At 38.8% G+C, this 22,582-nt stretch overlaps 1 protein-coding gene across 1 annotated transcript in view; it reads right to left on the bottom strand.

Annotated features, from left to right (window-relative positions):
• Positions 1-21,686, bottom strand: part of camk1db (calcium/calmodulin-dependent protein kinase 1Db) — a 37,685-nt gene extending 15,999 nt beyond the window's left edge. Inside the window, exons 1-2 of the mRNA XM_030137044.1 lie at positions 21,272-21,686; positions 2,163-2,294 (exon numbers count right to left, since the gene is read on the bottom strand). Of these exons, the coding sequence (XP_029992904.1) occupies positions 2,163-2,294; positions 21,272-21,366 (227 nt within the window). The 5' untranslated portion in view covers positions 21,367-21,686. The remainder of the gene's footprint in view (positions 1-2,162; positions 2,295-21,271) is intronic.
• Positions 21,687-22,582: the final 896 nt, after the last annotated feature.

Raw genomic sequence — 22,582 nt, 5'->3', positions numbered from 1 at the left:
CAGTGTATTCAGAAGGGCAGGTGGCTGAAAAAGAAAACTGTGGGGGTGGAAAAGGAGGAGGCGAGAAGAGTCTCAAAGGACCAAACAACCTTCAGAACTTCCTTTTCTCAGTACAGAACAAAACTGAGGTTGTCGTTTTGGGGCTGTTAGAGACATGTAAGAAAGTGTGATTGTTAGATGAGAGTGAAAAGATGATGGGAAGTCAAAGCATAGCAACTGTAACCAGGCAACTACACCCCACAACTGGCATTTCAAAAGTGACTGATAACCAAGTTCCTCAGGGGAATTACCCATCAGGTCCTGGAGGAGGACTGACTGTCACCTGGTGTCAGTGTAGTCCTGTAATGAAGACCTGAAATGGGTGATAAACAGGAATCGACAAGGAAGTCACTTAAGACTGACAATGGCTGTTAAATAAAGAAAGCTGCATCTGCATCATTTCTCTGAGTCATTTCTCAGCAAAGACCTGAGTTTCCCAGAGGACAATGCAAGACACCATCTTGTCCAGCAGACTTTCCCATGTTTCAAGTTGAGTGTAGAGCAGCGATGATTATGAAACTTCAGTTGATGTTTAATGGTACTGACTTCATGCCACCGCTGTCAGTGCACCTCAGTGTCACTCAACGTGGCTCAGTTTTTGGCACCAGCATTGCATTTCCCCTGCAAGTATAGTATTCCCTCATTGTCCCTGGTCATCATAGTGACACAACATAAGCTTCTGACACCACCTTCAGCTCGACTACACAACAAAACTTAAAACCGTTAGCCATTCCTCATTAGCTTGACCAAGCCAAACAGGAAGCAGCTAAACATCATAAATCAAATACCTGATACAGATGTTGATTTAATCGGAAATATAATGACAGAATCCAGTTTTATACGTTTTCTGTCTATAGAATAGAGAAATGATATTAGCACAGATCATCAGATGATTGTGAACTTTTGGTGATGGTGACTGTGTACTTTTAGTTTACCTTTAATTTTGTACAAATTATGAAATCTGTATCATGGCACCTATAATCAGAGCTGTACAGTCTATCATTTAGTCGGGTTCTGACAGAGCTTACTTATTTCCCAATGGATCAAACTAAAGCCTCTGTTCAGAACCATCAGAACCACAGAAAGGCGGGGATTATACCTTGTAAAACTTCTTTGATCAATTAATTTTTTGGTTAGAATCTGAAATAACATATTAAAACACAACAGTGACACAACAACAAGGGTTGCAGAAATGTTCTTTTTAATTGGTGGGTCTGATTGGTTTAAGAGCACTTCAGGTACTTTTAAATGCACTTAACTGTAGAAAAAGATTGTATGATGGCAGAAAATAGTAGTATATAAAATATTCCAAATAGAGCATACATGTAAATGAATACATACTTTTTTAGGGCAGGAGTTAATGAAATGAAAACACCAGAACAAAAACTCAAAAATGAATCCTTTCAGAGCCTCACGTGGTTCTTTATGTGTCTAGTGACGCTCTGTCTTGTGGATGAACCAGAACCACTCCTGAATACACTAACACTTTGACATTCAGACCCTGATCACCTCCATCTCAGCCTGTTTTTGACTTTGTAGCTGATTTCACCATCATGCAGTAAATAGAGTTAGATTCAGAATGAAGAAGAGGGCATCACACTATGGGCAGTGCGTTGGTATGGTGGTTAGCCGCTCAGGTTTCCTTCACCATCAAAAACAGGTATATGTAGGTAAATTCTTTTGGCGCTGTCCATGACCAAGCACTGATGAAGATCTGGAGGTAGCCCTCAAGCACCTTTGGTGGCAGCTCACTGCTCCTAATGTGCAAATGCTAATGCTAGATACTGTGTCTGTTAGAATGAGTAAAATTAAGATTAATACAGTTAATCACATGAATTAACCTTAACTTTATTCATGGTCAAAGTCTTCTGATGTATGGCAGGCATTAAATGTAAAAAAGCCATCACTGAAATATTGGGCCATGTTACACAACTGAAAAAAAACCACTGCAGTGCTACAGATATTTCTATGCTGAAGTCACTGCAGAAGAAGAACACGGCGCAATGAGATGATGTCATTAAAGAGCACCAGTCAAATGATATGAAAATAGTTTCTCCAACTGTTCTGATGTGGGTGAGTGGAGATGATGATGCTGATTCTGTAATAACTCTTACAGTACTTACTTTCTAAGCACAGCAATTTCGTTTTCAATGCTGGTTTCCTTCCCCTTCAGCGCCTTTTTCGGGATGCACTTGATTGCGACCATCTTTCCCGTGGCCTTCTCTCGAGCCATCACCACTTCAGAAAATGCACCACTGCCAAACAGAAATGGAGAAACACCTTAGTCTGCGGCTTTATATGTACTTGGGCAATATTGACACAGAAAACGTATCCTCAGCAAGCAGATAGAGGCCACTCAGAGGCAGACAGGCCAGAGTACACAAACAGCATATTGTGAATATTTACTGAGAACTGCCAGAGTCCCTCGCTATGACCAGCAGCCTTTTGTGTTGGTGCTCATGTGCAGCCGAAAGCATGGCAAACACTTTTAAATCTTCTAAAAAACATCCATTTAGGATGGCAGATAGTGTGCCTTCCTCAGCCATCTGTCTCCATACATGAGCCTCAAAAACAAATACGGAATTAAGGGAATATTTGCTCAAGCATTCTGTATCTGTTGCTATGATACGCCATTCAGTCTACCTTAATAATCTCACTGAGCAGGCACCATGATTGCTTTTTCCTTTCACCTTCAGAGGCACCTTCTTCCTCCACATGCCCTGAGCGAGGCTTGATGTGATGGTGATGTTAAAACACATGGATGATCTCACTCTGGGGGTGTTTATCTGGACTGAAGAAATGAAAATAATACAGAGGTCTAAACTTACTCTATATCAGCTAATGAACCACCGAGGCTGATGGGAGCTCATTTGGCAAAAGGTGTCAAAAAGAAAAACACTTTTAATAGAGCAGTTAGAAGAAAAATCTTATATTTTTTGGACTGTAACAATCACACTGTGGTAGTTTTTGTTACTGTCATTGTTGTTACTGTGGTAGCTTTTATTTTCCTTTTGGCATCGTTATTTCCATGTCTTGACCAAGCAGTGGTCAGAAAATGGCAACAGGCAGTGGTAAATATGGATAATTAACTTGAAAGTGAGCAGAGACCAGAAGAAAAGCACAGAAAAAGAAGGTTGTGCTGCAAAAAGGACAACAAATATATTTTTAGAGGTGGACTGAATGTGAAATTCTGAGTTGATGTCAATATCAATGTTTGTTTACTGTGTGTTTGTGGGTATTTATTCACCTTTTGGTGCCAAAGAAACAAAGAAATCTTGCAGCTCCACATTACACTATCTTTGAAAGAGAACAAATTCAATTATACAATGTGTTTAATATAATACAACAGATAAACAGTCACTTCCATCAGTCAATGATGGTTCTCTTATTTGTCAATAACTTGTATCAGTCAACAAAACCAACATACTTCTTTTAATTTAATCCTGAGACCGAAAAAAAAAAAAACAAAACAGTAATCCGTTTTTGCACATACTGCATATACATCTGTGCATAAATATGAAGTGAGGTGTTATTCCCTCTCTTTGGACAACTTTCAGCTGCATTTATAAATTCATTTTGCACGAAGTGTCTTTACTTTTAAATATGTTCAAGCACCAAGAAAGAAGCAAATGGATGTTTAAGCAAAGAGCCTTCAGAAATGTCAGTGGGCAAATGGTGTTAATATGCAGCGTAACAACAGGTTTGCACTTCACCATGAACATGATCTCTACTTCCCTCCTTTCCATCTACTTCTCTCTACATAAAACTTAATAAACACACCTGAAGTGATTCACCTTACAGAAAAAAAAGAAAAGCGTGAGACAGTGAACTGCAGAGTGTCCATTATGTTCTCAAAGTGTAATCAGTTCTTCCCAACAGGCTCTAAACTCAGCTCTGCTCACTGCACTAAGTCCTACCGTAGCCATCAAATCCACGCTAATCCCTCACTCCACCATCCGACTGGGGGGAGGGAGGGTCAGGGCTGAGCCTCTGCACGTAAACACACACTGTGCACAAACACATTACCTGGTCACAAAGCGAAGCCGCAGGTGTGATGAGGTGGATGCAAAGTGAAACAAACAGCATCCACCCCCCCGCGTGACTTTGGCCTCACACTGACACCTGATGTGGGACAATATGGTAATTCAAGGTCTTGTGTAAGTCAGGGTGCATGCTGGTCTGTTACAACACTATCTTCCTGCCACAGATGTTGCCGTGAGGACAATGAGCATCATTTCTATTCAGCACATGCAACCACTTCCCACAGCTGTGTGGACATTAGGAAGAAGAGGCAAAAGAAGAACAGAATTCTTCCAGCAGCACAGTGGGGCTGTCATGCGACTGTGCTCATTGCACGCTTTTTGGAGCACGCTTCTGCAGCATGACACACAAAAAGAACAAAACCACAGGAAGCAGAGCCTGTGAATTCACAGAGAGGACGGTTACAGCATCTTGCATGTCTCTATCCCCCATTGACATGCAGCAACATCACTTCCTGTAAATGACAACATAGCTGAGCCTGAACCTGTGACTTTCCTTGTGCTATAAGCAGTAATAGTATTCAATCTATTAAACAAAATTTCACAGGAAAGAAAGGTGTGATGTCTGCAAGAGATGTGCATATGGAGAACTACCACCCACATGGTATATCTGCATATATGTATATACAACATGTACATTCTCATTTAAGAATACTCACTTCTCTTCTGTATTCAAGTACAAGTGCACAGAAGTATTTCTACATTTCTAGCAGCTGTTTCCATGCAAAGCTATCATCAGTGTTGGTATTAACTCTCCTCGAGTCAGACTCTCATTAAATAGACAGATACAGATCAACTTTATTCATCTCCAAGGGAAAATTCAACAACACCTGTTCTCCACCTCTTGTCTTTTTTGTGTATTATTGTTCTGTTTATGTTCTGTGAAATAAGCCTACATGTTGGGAAGTCATGCGGTGATGCAAAATGATCAATGATCCCCTTCAAATTGATTAAAAATAAAGTAAAATGCCTCTTTTGAGCAGAAGGTTTCAATATCTGGAGTATAAATGTGGGGAGTAAAATGCATCCGATATCCTTGCATCATGATCTGGTCATGCAGTTCCCTCAATTACTAATAGCCGTGGCCAAAAATGTGCTTGTAACCTTGACCTTTGACAATGAAAATCTATCTGCTCATTCTTGAGATATTTAAACATGATGAAAACCAAAAGAAACACCTTCTCATACACAGCTCCTTGGGTACATCTAAAAAGTCATTAGAAAGAAAAATCTACCCGAGAACAGCAACAACGTATTAGCACATGGGGAGGCATTAAAACATCTAAATAGGCACAAAACAACACATTGGGGAACCAAGCAAGCCTGTCTTAAAGCACAACTGTGAGCTTTGTCAAAACACAACATTTTCAGTGTGTAGTTGCAGTTTGGTTGTTATCCTCATTTCATGTATTTTTATACACACACACACACATATATATATATATATATATATATATATATATATATATATATATATATATATATATATATATATATACACATATGCACACACACACACACACACACACATAATAGATAGCCCTTCATCACATTATCTATACTCATAGTAATTTATGAAAAAATCTTCAATATACCTAAGCCATCATGGAAATGACATCTTTGATGTCATGTCATATGAACATATTTTTCTAGAATGTAATAGGAAATTATGATCATTTGATTGCACAGGCCAGTACAATGTCACAATACTCAGCCTCCTATATGATGAACAGATGCCAGTTCCATCAGCAGAAAAATCTGAAGCTAAGTGATCTGGAGGCTCCACATGAACTGGACCTTTGATGGAGCTTATCTGAGTCTATAATGGTGGATAAATCTAAGTGTATGACTCCACAATATTCCTGACCTGGTGCCACAGACTGCACTCGGCGTCCATCTTACTGGGGTGAATAATAAGGGGTGAATAATAAGAGCTGAATTTTAAGTTTCTCCCAGAGCAGCAGTGCTCCCTCTTCACAGCTCTGGGATGAAAGTATGAGCTGTGTCTGCAGTCACACAACACCACCACGCTGTGTTCAGCATAGCCAAGGCAAAGCGGCTGACTAATGTGAAATGTGAATGTGGGCTGCTTTCTGGATGGACCAGGTGGCTGGAGCTGCAGATGCACGACCAGGCATGAGTTCAATAAACTTTACAGGACATGACCTAGCTGTCTGTTAGAGTTGATTAGGAATTAAAATGAAAGTCCGCTTGTGATGGGGGACGCCTGTAGATGGAGGTGGTAAGGGTCTGGACATCGGAGACTGCTCACAGGCGGTGCATGTATGGTGATGCTGCTGAGTAATCACACTGAATCATCTTGTGTAAGATGCAGTACAGCAGCCAGTTATGCAACATATGTGATGGGGAACATTAGAACGTACAACGGCTGTTTTCCAAGTCCTGTTTCGACCAGTGCAGATACAGGTGGTACCCGGTGATCTACAGGGAGGAAAGCGGAGGCAGTTGCTCTTCCACTGTAGAACCTGACCCCCCCCACCCGCAGCTTCACCAGTTATTTTTGTGTTCTTAAAACACATTCTCAAAACTAAACCACCACTATGACCAGAGATTCTCAAAGCATCAAAGCAAACAACAAATTGGTCAAAAATTATATAAAAAGTATTTTATTCTTCTGGTCTAATACATTTTAGAGGTGATTAGTGTAATTTTTTACTCAGCCAAACCTTTACTTGTAATGAATATTTTTATTTTTCTATTAATACTTTTACTTTTAAAAGAGTTGCAAAGTGTTGTTTTGCTCCTGTTGCATTACACTTTGGTAGTCTGTTGAGGATATAACATAAGGCAATGGCTACTGCCACAGTACTGTGGCATGAAATTTGTCTATTGCCACAGAGCCAATCAAATGTTAGCATTTGTACTAGAGCCAATCATGGATACTGTTACATGAACTCATTAGCCTCTTGTTGCCATAGTACTGTGATGATACATGGCATATACTTCAGTGCATTCTTTTGGGCATTTTGCTACTGCAGTACTGTGGCAATTGATGGAAAAAAACGATAAATTACTGATAGTATATAGTATAGAATAGGAATTATTGATCTAAATAATCTATATGTTGTTTTATGGAGTTCTTTGCTCTGTGCAGTCAGTGAGGCTGGAGAAGGTGGGAGGAGCTACAAGTTAGATGCAGCAGTGTGCGGTGTGACTCTCAGTTCTGTGTCAGTTCAGTCAGTTCAGTGTATTGAGTGCTGGGGTCTGAATTTTGGACTCTGAACATTGTCCCAGTGGCTGATTTATATCAATGTTGGATTTATCTACCGGTGCCAAGGGTGCCGCCCCCCCTGCTCCCGACCACTGTTTGAAAATCTTAAAAAAAAAAGCTACTTCAACCATGAATTGAACCTGAGTCTTCCATGTTGGAGTCCAATACACTACAGAGTGAGCTAAATCTCCACTGTGACTCTACTTGACCTATTTGCTATCTGATTGCCTTGGTACATTTCAGGAAGTAACAAGTTACCAGTCTAGACATGATATAAGGAGGGCACTGATTGGCTCTGTGGTAATAGACAAAACGATATTTCATGCCACAGTACTGTGTCAGTAGCCACTTCAATAATATAATAATAAATAGTTTAAAAGCATTATTGTGGATGTTTTTTTAATCCATTTCCATATATATGGGCATTCCCACATTCAGTCCACTCATGCCACTCAGTGGAGAAAATTTGTGACCACTTGGCCACCATGTGTAAACATTTTCTAGATTTATTGCTGATGCTATACTTTTGTCCACCGCAGTAGTCAAGTTCCGGTCTTGACTTGGTCTGGGTTTAGGTTGTTATCCTGGGCTAATTTTCCTTGGAAATTATCACTGTGGTTTTATCACCATAATTATATTGGTGCTATATTATATATATATATATATATATATATATATATATATATATATATATATATATATATATAGTTTTTGTCCTGAGGATTAATTTTGTTTATAACACCAAATATAAACCATGTTGAAACACCCTCTTTTCAGTTGTTTTCATTGTATGTTTTTATATTGTTTCCATCTTGTTAAATCAAAATACAGAAAATGAACCGAAGTAAATTCATTCATCACTGTGTTTTTCCCTTATTACATCTTTCACATTGTTTTCAATGTCACAAAATGTGTCCATGTTTTGTGGCTTCACTCCAGCTTTTACCCCTGCACATTTTAACATTGAATATCTATTTCAGCATTCTAATTGTTTTGATTGTTCAACATTACATTTCTGAAACGTTCGGACAATAATTTAAACTAATCCAAAAAATATCTGTCTGGTTTCTGTGAGTTTTAACTAGGAACCAAAAATTAGACTAGACTAGACTAGACTAGAATAGACTAGAATAGAATAGAATAGAATAGAATAGAATAGAATAGAATAGAATAGAATAGATCTTAATTGTCACTGTTACAGGAACGATGAAAATTAGTTTAGCGGCTCTGTTCTGTTCAACAGCAAACACTCAAGGTAAAAAAAGGATACATTTAACAGCTTGTGGACAGAAGCTTGACTTGAGTCTGTTTCTTCTAGTCCTGAGTGTTCTGTATCTCCTTCCGGACGGGGAAGGGGAGAAGAGGGGGTGTCCAGGGCATGAGGGGTCTCTAATTAAACTTTAAACTTACTGGTTTGACATCCATACGGATAATTATTGACATACTATGAACATTTTTGCTCCTCTTGTGATTAATTTTAAAGCAAAAAAGCTTCTTAAATGCAAGGATTTGATGCCTTTCTCTTTCTCAGAGGCTAAAATTCATAAACTATTTTAAAAGAGCAATAAAAAAAATACATCAACATGTCATCTTAACTTATTTAGTTTGTTGCATGTTTGCACATCTCCCAACCACCCTCCTAGCAAATAATGATGCAAACATGCCTTAAAAATACCTTATACTCAGGCAAAGTGTGAGTGCTAATCTTTTATGGTGGTTTTCCTGTGATCTTTGAGACCAGATCAGGTCAGGAGGTAAGAAGCATTGATCTCCTGCAGATTTAATCAACTCCCAATAATAACTCCCATGATAACACAACCAGAAAGAATGCATTCTTTCATCCACCACACTGCAAACTAACACGACAAATATCAGTCATAGATGACCGGTTTGCATGCTAACCAGACATAAAGTCATTCATAAACATCAGAGAAACACAAACTCTGCTACCCTCCAGAAAAATGTTTGGCAGAACCCAGTCTGTGGCTGCAACTCAAAATGAGTTTAATAAGGGTGATTTCCGCCTCCTGTGAAGCAATACAGAGCAGTCTGGTTCACTTCAGCCTGCGGAGAGCTCTGGATGGCAGTGTGACTCTGCAGGTATGCAATCCACCATCAGGAATATGAATACAGATTGAAAATCAGGGAAATTACTGCACACATAATCAGCATTTTGTCAGTGAATGATGTGACTGTGTATCATTACAGTCAGCAGCATCTATGACAAAATATTTCCTCCCACAGTGAAAACTGGAGGTCACTGGGGATGGAAGGTAGCTGCTTCTTCAACAAATAACTTCCATCATCCTAGTTGCCTAGCTGCCATTTTCCCTGCATTCAGGCCGCTTTCAAGGCCTCAGCTGTTCTCTGCACAAGCTGCATTTCAGTCCCATTAATGTATCACGGTCAGTTCAGCACCAGCCTGTTTATTTGCTAATATCAGACGTTTTCCTTTTTTGTTGGCAGGAGTGGCACAATGAGAGACCTGAAGTGCACCTTGACCCGAGAGGTGAAGCTAACAGAGGGAAACTTTTGCACTTTCATTTCAGAGAAAACACCATTAGTGGGATTCTGAAAAGACATGACTAAGCACTTACAGGAAGGGCATCATTTTCAGGCCACAACATTAAATAAATAAAATGGGCTTCCTCTGGTTTCCATAGTTGAGCGAAGTGTTTTGTACTGAGACATAACTATACTTGATTATGAGGGTAAAGATACATCAGATCACATCCTTTGAATGACTTAGACCTGTTCTGACCTTTAATATAAGCTTTTGCAGGTTTAAACAAAGCAACACTACATTTTGTGGTCTTATTCTAGAAAAAAAAAAAAGATAATTGATGGCTAAAATAACAGTATTGCTCCATTTTATAGATTACCTTTAGTGTTTGGAAACTTACTTTTAACTGGTATGAGCAGAGATTGACTACTTTGAAGGCTAATAATATTGCCTCCTTCCAAAAAATACATTTGACACAGTTGGAAATACGTATAAGCGGCATTGGATAACTTATAAAGGTGAATCAACCCCCCTGCACATTCACACAGGATTACTCAAGTCTGTCTTTTGCTAAAATTTACTAATGTTGATGATATTAAATCTTAATGTAACAGGTCACCCCTTACAGAGATCTGTCCAAAGATAGAAAAATGTCCCTGACTATAAATGCCATGCACCTAGTGGAGAATTGCACTCTGTTTCTATGAATGGGTTCCATGCTCTGTGGCGACATGAATTTTCACTCAAAATGGTTAAATTATAATGACCAGCACCACCTCCTAATTCTCCACCAGAGAAATGGCAGAATAAATGAACAGAAGAAACAAAAAATATCGCCTAAGACTAATATCTATCTATTGAAATAAAGGAGGTCATTTATGGTACAATTTTCACATAAAATATTAAAAACATGGTAGGTTGATATAAGATGGATTCATCACAAGGTGCCAGAAGTCATCAGGTAGTTCCAGCCCCCTCTGAAATGGCAAAATGCAGAATGATAAATTCCTAGATAAGTAAATGAATCAAGAAATATAGCAAAGACAATGTTTACATGCAAAAATATTTGTGCAAGAGTCAGAAAGACCATTTTTAAGTGAAGTTTATTTTAATGTGCATCTCATAATACATTTTTGATGTTCATAAATGTATTTAAAATTTGCTGAAAATGTCAAATAGCTTCATAAAAACAGTTAAATTGGAAAAAGATCAGTTAAAATGCTTTGAGTATCAAGTTTATTTTGTGTTGGTCACATGACTGGAACAGGAATGGGCGCCACTAAGGCATGATGGGTTAAAGTCAAAATTGATTCAGTCAGAAACACAACAGACCCAAGGCAATGTTAATTCTGCACATGGTTCAAGAAAGGCCAAATGGTAAATAATGTTTATTGTTTGTGCTGTATTTAATATGTGCTTACATGGATAATGTGATGTATTTCAGACACTTTACTAGACATTTCTTGAATCTGCATCTGCTGCTATGGTAGGCTGTTGGAACCTGTCTATTTCCTGGTTTCAGCCTGAGAGGCTTCCAAAGACTGAAATGTGTATTCCTTATTTTTATTTCTTAATATTTGTCATGCTGTCAACAAGGTCTATGTGAAATAAATGCTGAAAAGACATCAGTATGAAACGTGGCCTGGTTCTGTTGGTCTGGTATAGCTATAATTCTTGCTTTTGCCCTTATTTCAAAAAGACAAACTTCCTAAAAAGCTGTCTGTATAGGTTCACATTTGCCCAGTTCTTCTTGGTACTTCTTCTTGGTTCAACTGGTCTGGTTTAGCTCTTTTGAAAATGTTTTGTCTCTCATCCAACAGGCTTCTTCAGTTCTCAAGAACTTTAAAACTTCTCTGCAGATTTCGTTACAAATGAGCCAACATATGAAAAAACAAATACAACTGACTAAAATACAATGAGATACATCAGGTAAAAAAAAAAAAGCGGTGACATTTTACTTCCATTAATGGTTAAAGTCATTCTGCTGCTATCATTCTGCTGCTTGTGAGGATTTGATGCTTTTAAATCCTATTTGCACAGGGAAAGTCATTTACAATCATTTAAGACATTACAGCTCTACTAGCCTCTAGTTTTCTTTTCAGAAATATTTACTTACCACTCAAACAAATATTTTAGAGGGAATCTATGTAATATTGATATTCCAATTGATATAGCAGCTGCCGACGGCATGGTAAATTTTTCCTGAAACAAAGTTGTCGCATCTGTTTATGGTGGCATCAATGATTGCTGATGACATGACAGGTCTAGATCCACAGACTGTATCACTCACTGGGTAAAGTATAAAGCTCACTGTTGACACACATCTGTGTTATGGTGTCATCAAATTTGCTTCTCCAAACTAAAACTCATAGTTTGTCATAGTTTTACACTTGGTCAAAATAACAGTGTCACATGCTTCATCAGATGATAGTTTACATTAATGCTCTGTTAGCTTAACTCTGTTTTTAAGTAAGTAAGTAAGTAAGTAAATTTTATTTATAGAGCACTTTTCACAGACAGTCACAAAGTGCTTTATCAGTTCAAATCACAATCAAATCAAGTTTACAGAGACCCAACAGAATTCTCAAGGAGCAAACACTTGTGATTGGTGACAGTGGCGAGGAAAAACTTCCCTTTAATAGCAGAAACCTCGAGCAGACCCAGACTCCTGAAGGATGGATGTCTGCCTTGACCAGTGGGGTTAAAGAGAGAGAGTAAAGGAGGAGAAAAGAGAGCGATAGAGATATAGAGAGACTGGGGGAGAGAGGGGGCGGGGGGGACACATGGAGTACTTTATGATGAATACATAGAGTGTAATCAGTTTGTGGTGGCCCTGGGTCAGGTGGGAGAATAAAAAGCCTTTTTGAACAGGAGGGTTTTGAGGTGTTTTTTAAAGCTCTCTACAGAGTCCATGGACCGTAGGTGTAGAGGCAGGTCATTCCATAGACGTGGTGCCACAGCTTTAAAAGACCTGTCACCGCGTGTGCTAAAACAGGTGCGTGGAACCATCAGCAGGTGCTGTCCTGAAGACCTCAAGCTACGAGTCGAGCTGTAGGGCTGGATCAGGGAAGCAATGTATGCAGGGGCCTGGCCATGTAGAGCCCGGAGAGTTAGCACAAGAATTTTGAAATGAAAACGATATAGAACAGGGAGCCAGTGGAGAGATTTAAGAATGGGAGTGATGTGGGTTCTCCTGTTTGTGCTGGTCAGAAGCCTGGCAGCAGAGTTCTGGACAAACTGTAGACGGGCCAGCTCCTTCTTGTTTAAGCATGTGAACAGGCTGTTACAGTAGCCTAAGCGAGAAGACACAAAAGCGTGAACGATCATCTCGAGCTCATTGATGGACACCATAGATCTGAGTTTGGAGATGTTACGTAGGTGGAAGAAACAGTTTTTCACTAGGTGTTTGGAGTAGAATTCTAAAGACATGTCCTGGTCAAAGATGACACCCAGATTCCTCAGTTTTGTCTTTACTGAGGAACTCAGGTCTCCAAGGTGATGTTTGATCCCTGGGATTGCACTGTCCAGAGCAATGATGAGGGTCTCTGTTTTGCTGGAGTTCAGCTGGAGGCTGTTATCATTTAGCCACTGCTTCAGCTCTGACAAGCAGTTGATTAAGGAACTCAGTTTGTGGGGCTCAGAGGATTTAAAGGAGCAGTATATCTGGATGTCATCCGCAAATAGATGATAGGAGACATCACTATACTGCTGGATAATGTGGCCAAGTGGGAGGACATAGAGTAAGAATAGCACTGGTCCCAGGACAGAGCCTTGGGACACACCACACAGTAGCTCCGCTGAGTCAGATTGGAAGTTGTTTATTGACACAGTGAAGCTTCTGCCGGTCAGGTAAGAGGAGAACCAGTCTAGCACAGGACCTGACATCCCTACCAGGTCCCTCAGTCTCTCAATCATTATGGTATGGTCCACTGTGTCAAAGGCCGAGGAGAGATCTAGCAGGACCAAGACCGTGGATTTCCCGGAGTTGGCTGCCATCAGGATGTCACTAGACACTTTTAATAGTGCGGTTTCTGTTGAGTGGTGTTGTCTAAACCCAGACTGAAAAGTGTCATAGATCTGGTGTGTCTCCAGAAAAGCTGTAAGTTGTTTAGACACTGCCTTCTCAAGGATTTTGGCCAGTAGGGGGAGCTTTGAAATGGGCCTGTAGCTTTTGAAGTTTGTGGGGTCCAGTGTGGTTTTCTTTAGTTCTGGTTCTACGAAATAAAACAGGCACAGTAAAAACAAAAATCACTTCGGATTTCTGTACAGTTTGTGTTCTCAATAGCTGCACTAAAGATACGATTGGAATCATCACAATAAGGTCAGAACTGTCAGTTTAGTTTGAACTAAGGATCAACAAATGACAACAAACTCATTTGTGTAGAAGAAACACTGCCATTTCAGCATTAAACTCCATACTTTTCATTTAGAGTCGTGTCCAACAGTGAACACAAAAACAGAACTTCTAGCTTTTATCACCAAGTCACTTTCTTTGACTCTAAAAGTTCTCTTCCCATCTTGTCACTGTGTAGAGGTCACATTAATCCTTGGCCCGTTGGTGTAAATAAATTCAGTTCGTATCTACAATCAAAAACATTGGCATCTTTGGCAGAACTTCAGAGCTCTTCATTTTAATCACTCTGATGATAATTTCAGATAATTTTAAATTTCTGAATGTAGAAATACTACATACAGACCCTTTAAGTGGTGACCCCACTGCGAGTGATGGTGTTAGTGCCCTGTATAAAATAACTGTTACAAATGTAAATACGTCTTTTAATTATATCTTTATGTTTCTGTTGCTGGGTAATTTGAACACATCATCTTCAGCTGAAGGAAACCAAAACCTTTTTTGCTTAATCATCCTAAATATGAATCAATAATGAAACTAATTGTGAATTGCGGCCCTAACATCAGACTATCTGATCTATTTTCAGGATGATCATTTTTATGTTGCAAGACTGTTCTTAAGCTGCATATTTACACCATTTGCCCACTGAGATTTCTGAAGGTGCTTTGCTTACTAATATAAAACATCCACTCACTTGATTCTTCTTTCTTTCTTGCTTCTTTATCACTACATCGCTTTATCTGACTCAACAAGTTGTTTCTTATTGGTTTCCATCTGGTCACTTTCTGACGTTTTGGTCAAAGGCCCTGAGGTGTTTTCCTCACCATGGGAGACCAGCAGAGTGACTCACTATTGCCCCTAGAGGCCACATTAGTCCCCTCACCTGTTGATGTAACTGATATCTTAATATTTCTGTCACTGGGACAGAAGTCATGACCCATTTTGCTTAATCATCTAAATATTAATTAACAACGAGAATAATGGTGAGTTGCAGCTCTAATATGAGACTCTCTGATGCATCTTCAGGATTGTCTGTGTTAAGGTATTACACAATGAGGTGCAAAGCCATTCTTACGCTGCACATTTACACCATTTGCCCACTGGGATCTCTGAAGGTGATTGTGGTTGTGTTACTTAACTTACTTCCGGCAGCTTAAGGGTATGGAATTAGCTGCAAGTAAAGTGGTGGCAGGATGACTAGCATCAGTGGCCAAGATCTCATTAGCTGAAACAGCATAAACAACACAGTGAAGAGGTGTGGCTGAAATTGGACCGACACCTTTCACTGCCAACTTTCTGCCTCCAATCCCGTATCGATAGTTCTCCTGTCAGAACATTCACATGCAAACAGTAAATGCTGGTGTTAAAGGCAAATCCTTTTCTCTATGTGGGCTGTTTGTGTCAATGTGTGCTTTTCTTTTACATTTAAATGGCCTGGCATTTCAGAAAGACAAATAAAACTGAGCAAACACCAGCCTGGACAGCTGGGCTTCTCACCTCGTCTCTGAGGTTCACAAGGAAAATGTGCTAAGAACGTAGAGCAACAAAGCTAAATTACCCTAATAATATGAGGATATGAAGTAAAATGAGCAGCTACTGGGTGCATCATCATGTCTAAGACCTCTGGGCATAACTGATTCTATTGTTTTGTTATAATTATTATGTTTATCTATATTTTAGTGATGTTTTCTAAAGCCCAACCAGAAACAAGGTCCACAAATTACCTGCAACAACAACACGTTCTTTAAGTGTTACATTGATTTGTATGTATGTCAAAACCTGATTTTGTGGTCAAGGTTTGTGTCTTTCTGCAGGAAATAAATAAAGATACAGTGTTTACCAATACATAAAATGACATTTTGGCCAATACTTATGTTACTTTCAGTTTCTTTCTTTCTTTTTTTTTTTTTGTTATTTAGCCCCTTTAACAAATGCATCTTCATTATAAATATTAAAATAGCTACTATTTTAAAGCCTTTCAGCCCTTCATCACACATACATTTCTGAAAAAAAAACTTTAATATAACATGACAGATATATTAGTCAGTTATAGTTATGTACAGAATACTCATAATTTGCTATATAGAGTACTACAGTACCTCATTGAGAAAGAAAAACCTTGTCATGATAACTTGACAACTGGATCAACTAGATCTGTCCAAACATTAGAATTTGTCAAGAAAGACATTAGGTGCACTTCAGTAAATGTATATCATGCATACTGAGAAATTTCACAGTGGGAAATATTTAGGGAATCAGTGAAATTAAAAAAAAAACAACAGAATTTTGCACACAAAAAAACAGTTGGATGGAAAATTTTCTGTTTTTGCTCACATGGATTTCCAGAACAGAACAGATATTGAAGATGTTCAGCTTTTTCACTGGAACATGTTAATCCTTCTGTGTTAGGTCATTCATATTTAGGTTGTTGGTGAGATGTTGTGCTTATCTGCCATTAGTCTTGGCTCTTCTTGCTTTTGATTTTTAGATGAAAGAAAATTGAAATTGATGAAAAAAATAGGGGTCAGCAATGCGTTTCCTCTGGGACATGCTGAACTATAAACATTGACTTTAGTAGGATCTAAATGGATCCTCAAATCTTCACATTTGACAGGTCATAATCTGCGAAGTCTGGGCATCTTTGGTTGAAGAATGAAATGTTTCTGAAATGCTCCGCTGTTCAGTAATGTTTCTTGAATAGTTTAAAACCACAAATAACTTTTTTATGTAGTTTCTTCCTGGTGAATAAGAACTTTTTCTTAATGAAATCAAAATAAGGAAAATGAGCAAAATGACAACTGAATCAAAGGTGTTTTACATGATTTTCATATTTTTATTTGATTTTTAAGGCCGCAAAGAAGCACCTACAATCTTCAACTAGGGTAATTGGACACTTATGATAATTATTAAACACTTTTATTACTTTTATTGTCCATCCTTAACTGGACTAAAGGTATAAACTATAATAACCTGGTGTACTTGTCTTAGGTCAATGAACATGTGACTGGACCTGGTGAGCAGAGAAGGGAATGAGTTTTTGTCAGCAGCAGCAGGTGCTGATCCCTGAACTAGGAAATGTAACATGGAGACCACAGATGAAGGAGGAGGAGGAGATAATCTGGGTCTCCCTAAATCCTTCCGTGTCTATTCTTAATCCTCAGATAAAGCTGCAGGTTCTGGACACTAACCTGGGCCTGAAGCTGCAGCAACTCATCAATTAATAAGTTAATGGCTGACTATTCAATTATCATCACCAGCTATATAAAGCGTTTTTAATATTGTGGTATTTCTACATTGTGATAAGTATATTTCCCTTTGTCCCTTCACATTCATAGCTAAAACACAGTTTCAGAGTTTTGTTGCTTTTGTTATCCATATCTACATGTTGAATAAGGACTGTTTTACATTTCTATTTGTGAAGTGATGTTTAATAAATGTTTGTCATGTTCAGGCCATAATGAAGACTTTAAAACCACAAATAGCTGTATTTAACTGATTTACTTTTACATTGTTTTGAAAACTTTGTTTGCATCTTGTTTATGCTTTTATATATTTAACATTTAATGTGTATTTTACAATTTTTTCATCATGGTGCAATTTGTCAATTTCATGTCATTGAATATTTACACATTTTTGTTTTTTGCATCTTCCACATTGTTTTCATCTTGTCATGTACTTTGTGTCATTTTTTGTCACATTGTGACTTTTATATTGTTTTCACTTTGTTGTGACTTATATACCGTTTTTATCTTTTGCTGTATTTTTTTTTATTATTGTTTTTGTCGTGTGGTGTCTTTTACATTGTTCTTCTACCAGTGTCTTTTCCTTCCTTTTTATCTTGTTGCATCTCTTACCTCATGTTCATTTTGCTGAATATTTTTTGTCACTTGTCTTTTTTCTTCTGCACTGTTTCCTTTTTACATATTTTTGTTGGTTATTTACTAGTTGCATATTTAATACCATTTTCATCTTGCTGAATTTTTTCCATTTTGTCTTGTTTATCTTTAATGCCATTTTTGTCTTCTTGGATATATATATGCATATATATGGTTTTCATGTTGTTGCATATTTTTGATCATTTCTGCCATGGTGGGGTTTTTACATTGTTTTAATTTTGTTGTGATATTTATGTCATTTTCATCTTGTTATGTACCTTTTGTTGTTTTTGTGTGTCCTTTACATTTTGTTGCATATTCTACCTTTGCTTTTCTAGCTGAATCTTTTATATTTTTTTCTTGTCTTATTTCTTTACCTTCTGTCTCTTCTATTGTTTTCATCTTGTGTTTTTCTTGTCCTTTTCTTATTGTGGCATCTTTAACATAATTTTCATCTTATTTTGTCTTTTACAGTGTTTTCATCATGTTGAATAAGAACTTTCAATGTGTTCAAAGTGCCATGACTTTCACAACATTAAATCACAAAATCACTGACTACAGGTGTGTTTTTGTCTTGTTGTATCTTTTAAACATAACGTGCTGCTCACTTTTAATACCCCTCGGCCAAATATAGTGTAAGATTCTGTTCAAAGTTACTGCCCTATAATTTAGATTAGATTGTCTTTGTGTAAAACTACAAGTACTCAGATATTATAACTACACAAGGCCATCTGACCTTGAAAAAGTAGGTCAAGGTGACATATATTCAATAGGCTTCTGCTCCATGCCAAGATGCAGCCACAGTATAAATTTGGTGCGGATATTGCAATGCGTTCTTCAGAGAATGTGATTATGTTGTTGAATGGACAGACAGATGGACAGACAGATGGATCGACGACAAACGATTACAATACCCCTTCGGCCAGAAGTTGAAAAATGAAAAATGATTTAAAACCACAAATTTACCTGGTTTCTTCATCAAAGCTAGAGAGCACAGTAGTGGTTTGACATCTCTCATGATAAGTATTGCCATCATCTCACAGGAATATTTCTATCGTGACAGTGTATCTGTCTGTACCTCCCAGTTCTAGGCTGAAGTCGATAAATGTGGGCAGAAGCTGCAGATCATGTAACATCAGTCTGATCAGTCACAAACTGACCCTGAAGATGTTTGGTGGGTTGTGGGCGAGGATGTGTGCGTTCTTTCAACCTGGACATTGTGTGGACAGTAAATGATGATGATTCACTGGTGTTATTCAAAGACTCTTCACACATAAATGAAAACCTCAGGGAATCAGAGCTGCCTCCAGGTAGGAGCGTCTGACTGGTTTGTACAACAGCTGAAGTGTCGAGTGTGAATCACCAATCTGTACGAGAATTTCATGAAGCTGCTCCTCAAGAAAACACCCCTGTGAAGAACACGATTAAAAGAATGTAAAATCAACTACAGGTCTCAAACCTCACTTTCTGTTGTCTCAATGACCAGTGTGACCAAATGACAGTTTCTCAGCAGCTTCATATATTTTCAGAGGCCAGATGAAAAAAAAGAAGAAAACAAACATATTTCCCCAGGGAGACTCCTCAATGGAGGCCTTAACAGAATCCCAAACAATATAAATAGCATTCAATCCCATTCACTCAGAGGTAGAGAATGATTTACAAGTCAAATGAAAAATGCTCAGTATCTCATAAGACTGACAGCACAAAACCCAACAATACAGCTGAGAACGTCATCACAACCAAACGTCACATCATTGTGTCTTTAAGTGTAACCAATGATTTTTGCATTAAGATGAAAGTTGAAGAAACCATAGTGGTATTTGTGGTTTTAAATTATTTGTAAAAGATGCAAAAAAAAAAAAAAAGTCACAGGCCAAAGACAATAGAAGTATAAAGAAACAAGAAAAGTAAAAGATAAAACAGCGTAAGTAGGATTAAGAAGAAACCAGACAGAAATGATGCAATGAGATGGAAACAGCCTTAAAAAACAAATAATTTTTAAAAATTTTTTGAAAAGATGAAACAAGACAGAAATAAAGTAAGGAAGAAACAAGACATATGTAATTAGAAAAAAAAAACAAAACAGCACAATATAAAATATATATATATATATATAAAAAAAAGAAATAAAACAAAAATACATATAAAAGTAAAGGTAAATATGAGTCAACACAGATATGATGTAAGGGGATGAAATAACATGAAGAGTGTGAAAAAGAAAAAAAAAATAGAGGAAAAGAAGCCCAGACAAAAATTCAGTGTTTTAGTGAAGTTCAAGTTATCGTTTAACAAGATGGAAAAACTATCTAATAGAACGAGCATTTGAGGTTTTAAACTCTATTTGATAGTCAATACAAACCTTTAAGACAAACAGCAGAACGTTTCAGAAATCTAGAGACAATCAAAACTATTAATATCAGAAACTATTAATATATATTCTTCCACATTAACATATGTGGGTGTAAAATTCAATGAGACTGCAATACATTTCTGTTTTTTCCATCACTCTGAACAAAATACCATCAAGTATAACTATACTGCAGGAACGTCAATCAACACAATAATCATAACCTCTGATCGCGATATAATAGAAGATGGCATGGTGGTTTTATTTCCATCCCTGGCCCTGGTCTTCAGGAGAACCTCACACCACCTGCAGCATAACTTATTCAGAGGAGAGGAGAAGAGAAATGAAGTGAAGTAGCACTAACACTGACCAAAATAAGCAGTCCTCTGGTCCACACGCAGACAATGAACTTAAAGGGAACACCAGACCCACGGAACCGGGCTCATCTGGGAGGGCCCGTATGCAAATAGGCCCAGCTGTCTCTGATGGACTACTGTTGGACAAAACCAACCCAAACCAATGGCTGCCTAAGCGTGTTTCAACCCCGGTCTGCGGAGAACGAACCCCGGCTGCAGTAGTTTCTGAATGAACTGTGACATAACGAGGGGCATCACGCGTGTCTGACTTCACACATTACTGTGTCCGATGGAGCATTATTTCCAGCCCTGAGCAATGAGCTGATAACAGCCCACATTTAGCCTAAAAGTGTGTGTTTGAGAGGCCGAGCTACTGTTTGTCACAGTCGGTGATTCTCCGTGAATTCAACACATATTCAACAGCTGTTTCCGTCTTTAACGACACAATGTGACCCACGTCTGATCACAAACACACAACTGGATGCAAACTTTGTGTCGCCTGTAAGGCTGCGTTATGTGGGTACTCACGTCCCAAGGACTTCCTTGAAGTCAAATATTTTCTTGATATCATCGACATGCTTTTTCCATGATCCGTCGCCGGACTCGCCGTTTTCTTTCGCCATTTCTCGCCGGGGTGGGGGAGATGAGAAGAAGACGCCTCACGGAGCTCAGCACCAGCCGTCTGAACCCAGCCCCCCCGTGAATTAAAAAAAAAAGAAAGGAAAGAAAGAAAGAAAAGTATTGCACTTGTGTTTTTGGCCAAGGGCTTCCTGTGTATCTGTCAGTGCAGACTGTGCGCCTCCTCAGCCCATGCGTCCATCCGAGCAAGGAGGAGGTCTGTCCTACTCCGAGAGGTTATTTGACTAATCTGTTTGACGTAGCGGATCCCGAGCCTGAGCTTCCCCACTGTTCAGTTCTCTGTGACGGGGAAACACAGGCTCTCCCTCCTCCTCCTCCTCCTCCTCCTCCTCCTCCTCCCTGACCGGGCGGGATCCACGCAGCGTCAGGCGGCGTCGCGGTGCGCTCAGGTCGGGCTGTGTGCAGGGGGATAACACTTGGCAGTCGCATCCGAGCCGCTGTGCCATCCATCCATTCACAGACGGAGCCTCGGGCCGCCCTGTGGTTGTTATAGCGATGGGAGTGAGAGGCTGCGGCTCCCTCCTCTGTCAGACACGGACAAATCCACGGATCGCATTGCACCAAACCATCGGCCCGGTGCGAACTCTCGGTCCGTTACAGGGTCTGCTCCAGAAATACGGCTTTGTCACCCTGGTTTTGGGTTTGTCTGACTCATAACTATATGCATTGTTGTAAAACATGACAGGGGTGTATCTAGGTGTTACACGGCCCATGACCCTCAGCCCCACCAAGGTAAAGAAAGGCCGTTATTCCTGGAAAAAATATAAATAGTGGTGAGCAATTGGAGACAAATAGTTTGTCTATTTCAAATATAACTTTACAACAAGAAGGTCATGGTTTGTTGCAAAGATGGCATTAGAGTTATAACTGGTGTTACTTAACTAAATGAGGGCCTTGGGGACCGGCAACTCCATGTCCAACTCTTTATAGAGAGAAGAAAGTCACAGCTTTTTAGTAAAGATGGTAAAGAAACATCTAGTTTCATGTTAAACAGCTAAATGGACTACATGTCTTATGGCACATGGTACATGTCACCAACACCAAAACAGATACTGACTTTGTATAATTTACTTCAATCTTAGAGAGTAAGGTGAAAAGATACTAAAAGAGGTGTAAATCTGAACAGTCTGGTCATGTTGAAGCTGCAGAGACTTCTTCAGACTCTAAACAGATCATAGACAGAGACAGTTATGACCTCTG

Source organism: Sphaeramia orbicularis, chromosome 6 (assembly GCF_902148855.1).
Source record: "Sphaeramia orbicularis chromosome 6, fSphaOr1.1, whole genome shotgun sequence".
Taxonomy (NCBI): domain Eukaryota; kingdom Metazoa; phylum Chordata; class Actinopteri; order Kurtiformes; family Apogonidae; genus Sphaeramia; species Sphaeramia orbicularis.
This window is presented reverse-complemented; position numbering and strand designations above follow the sequence as displayed.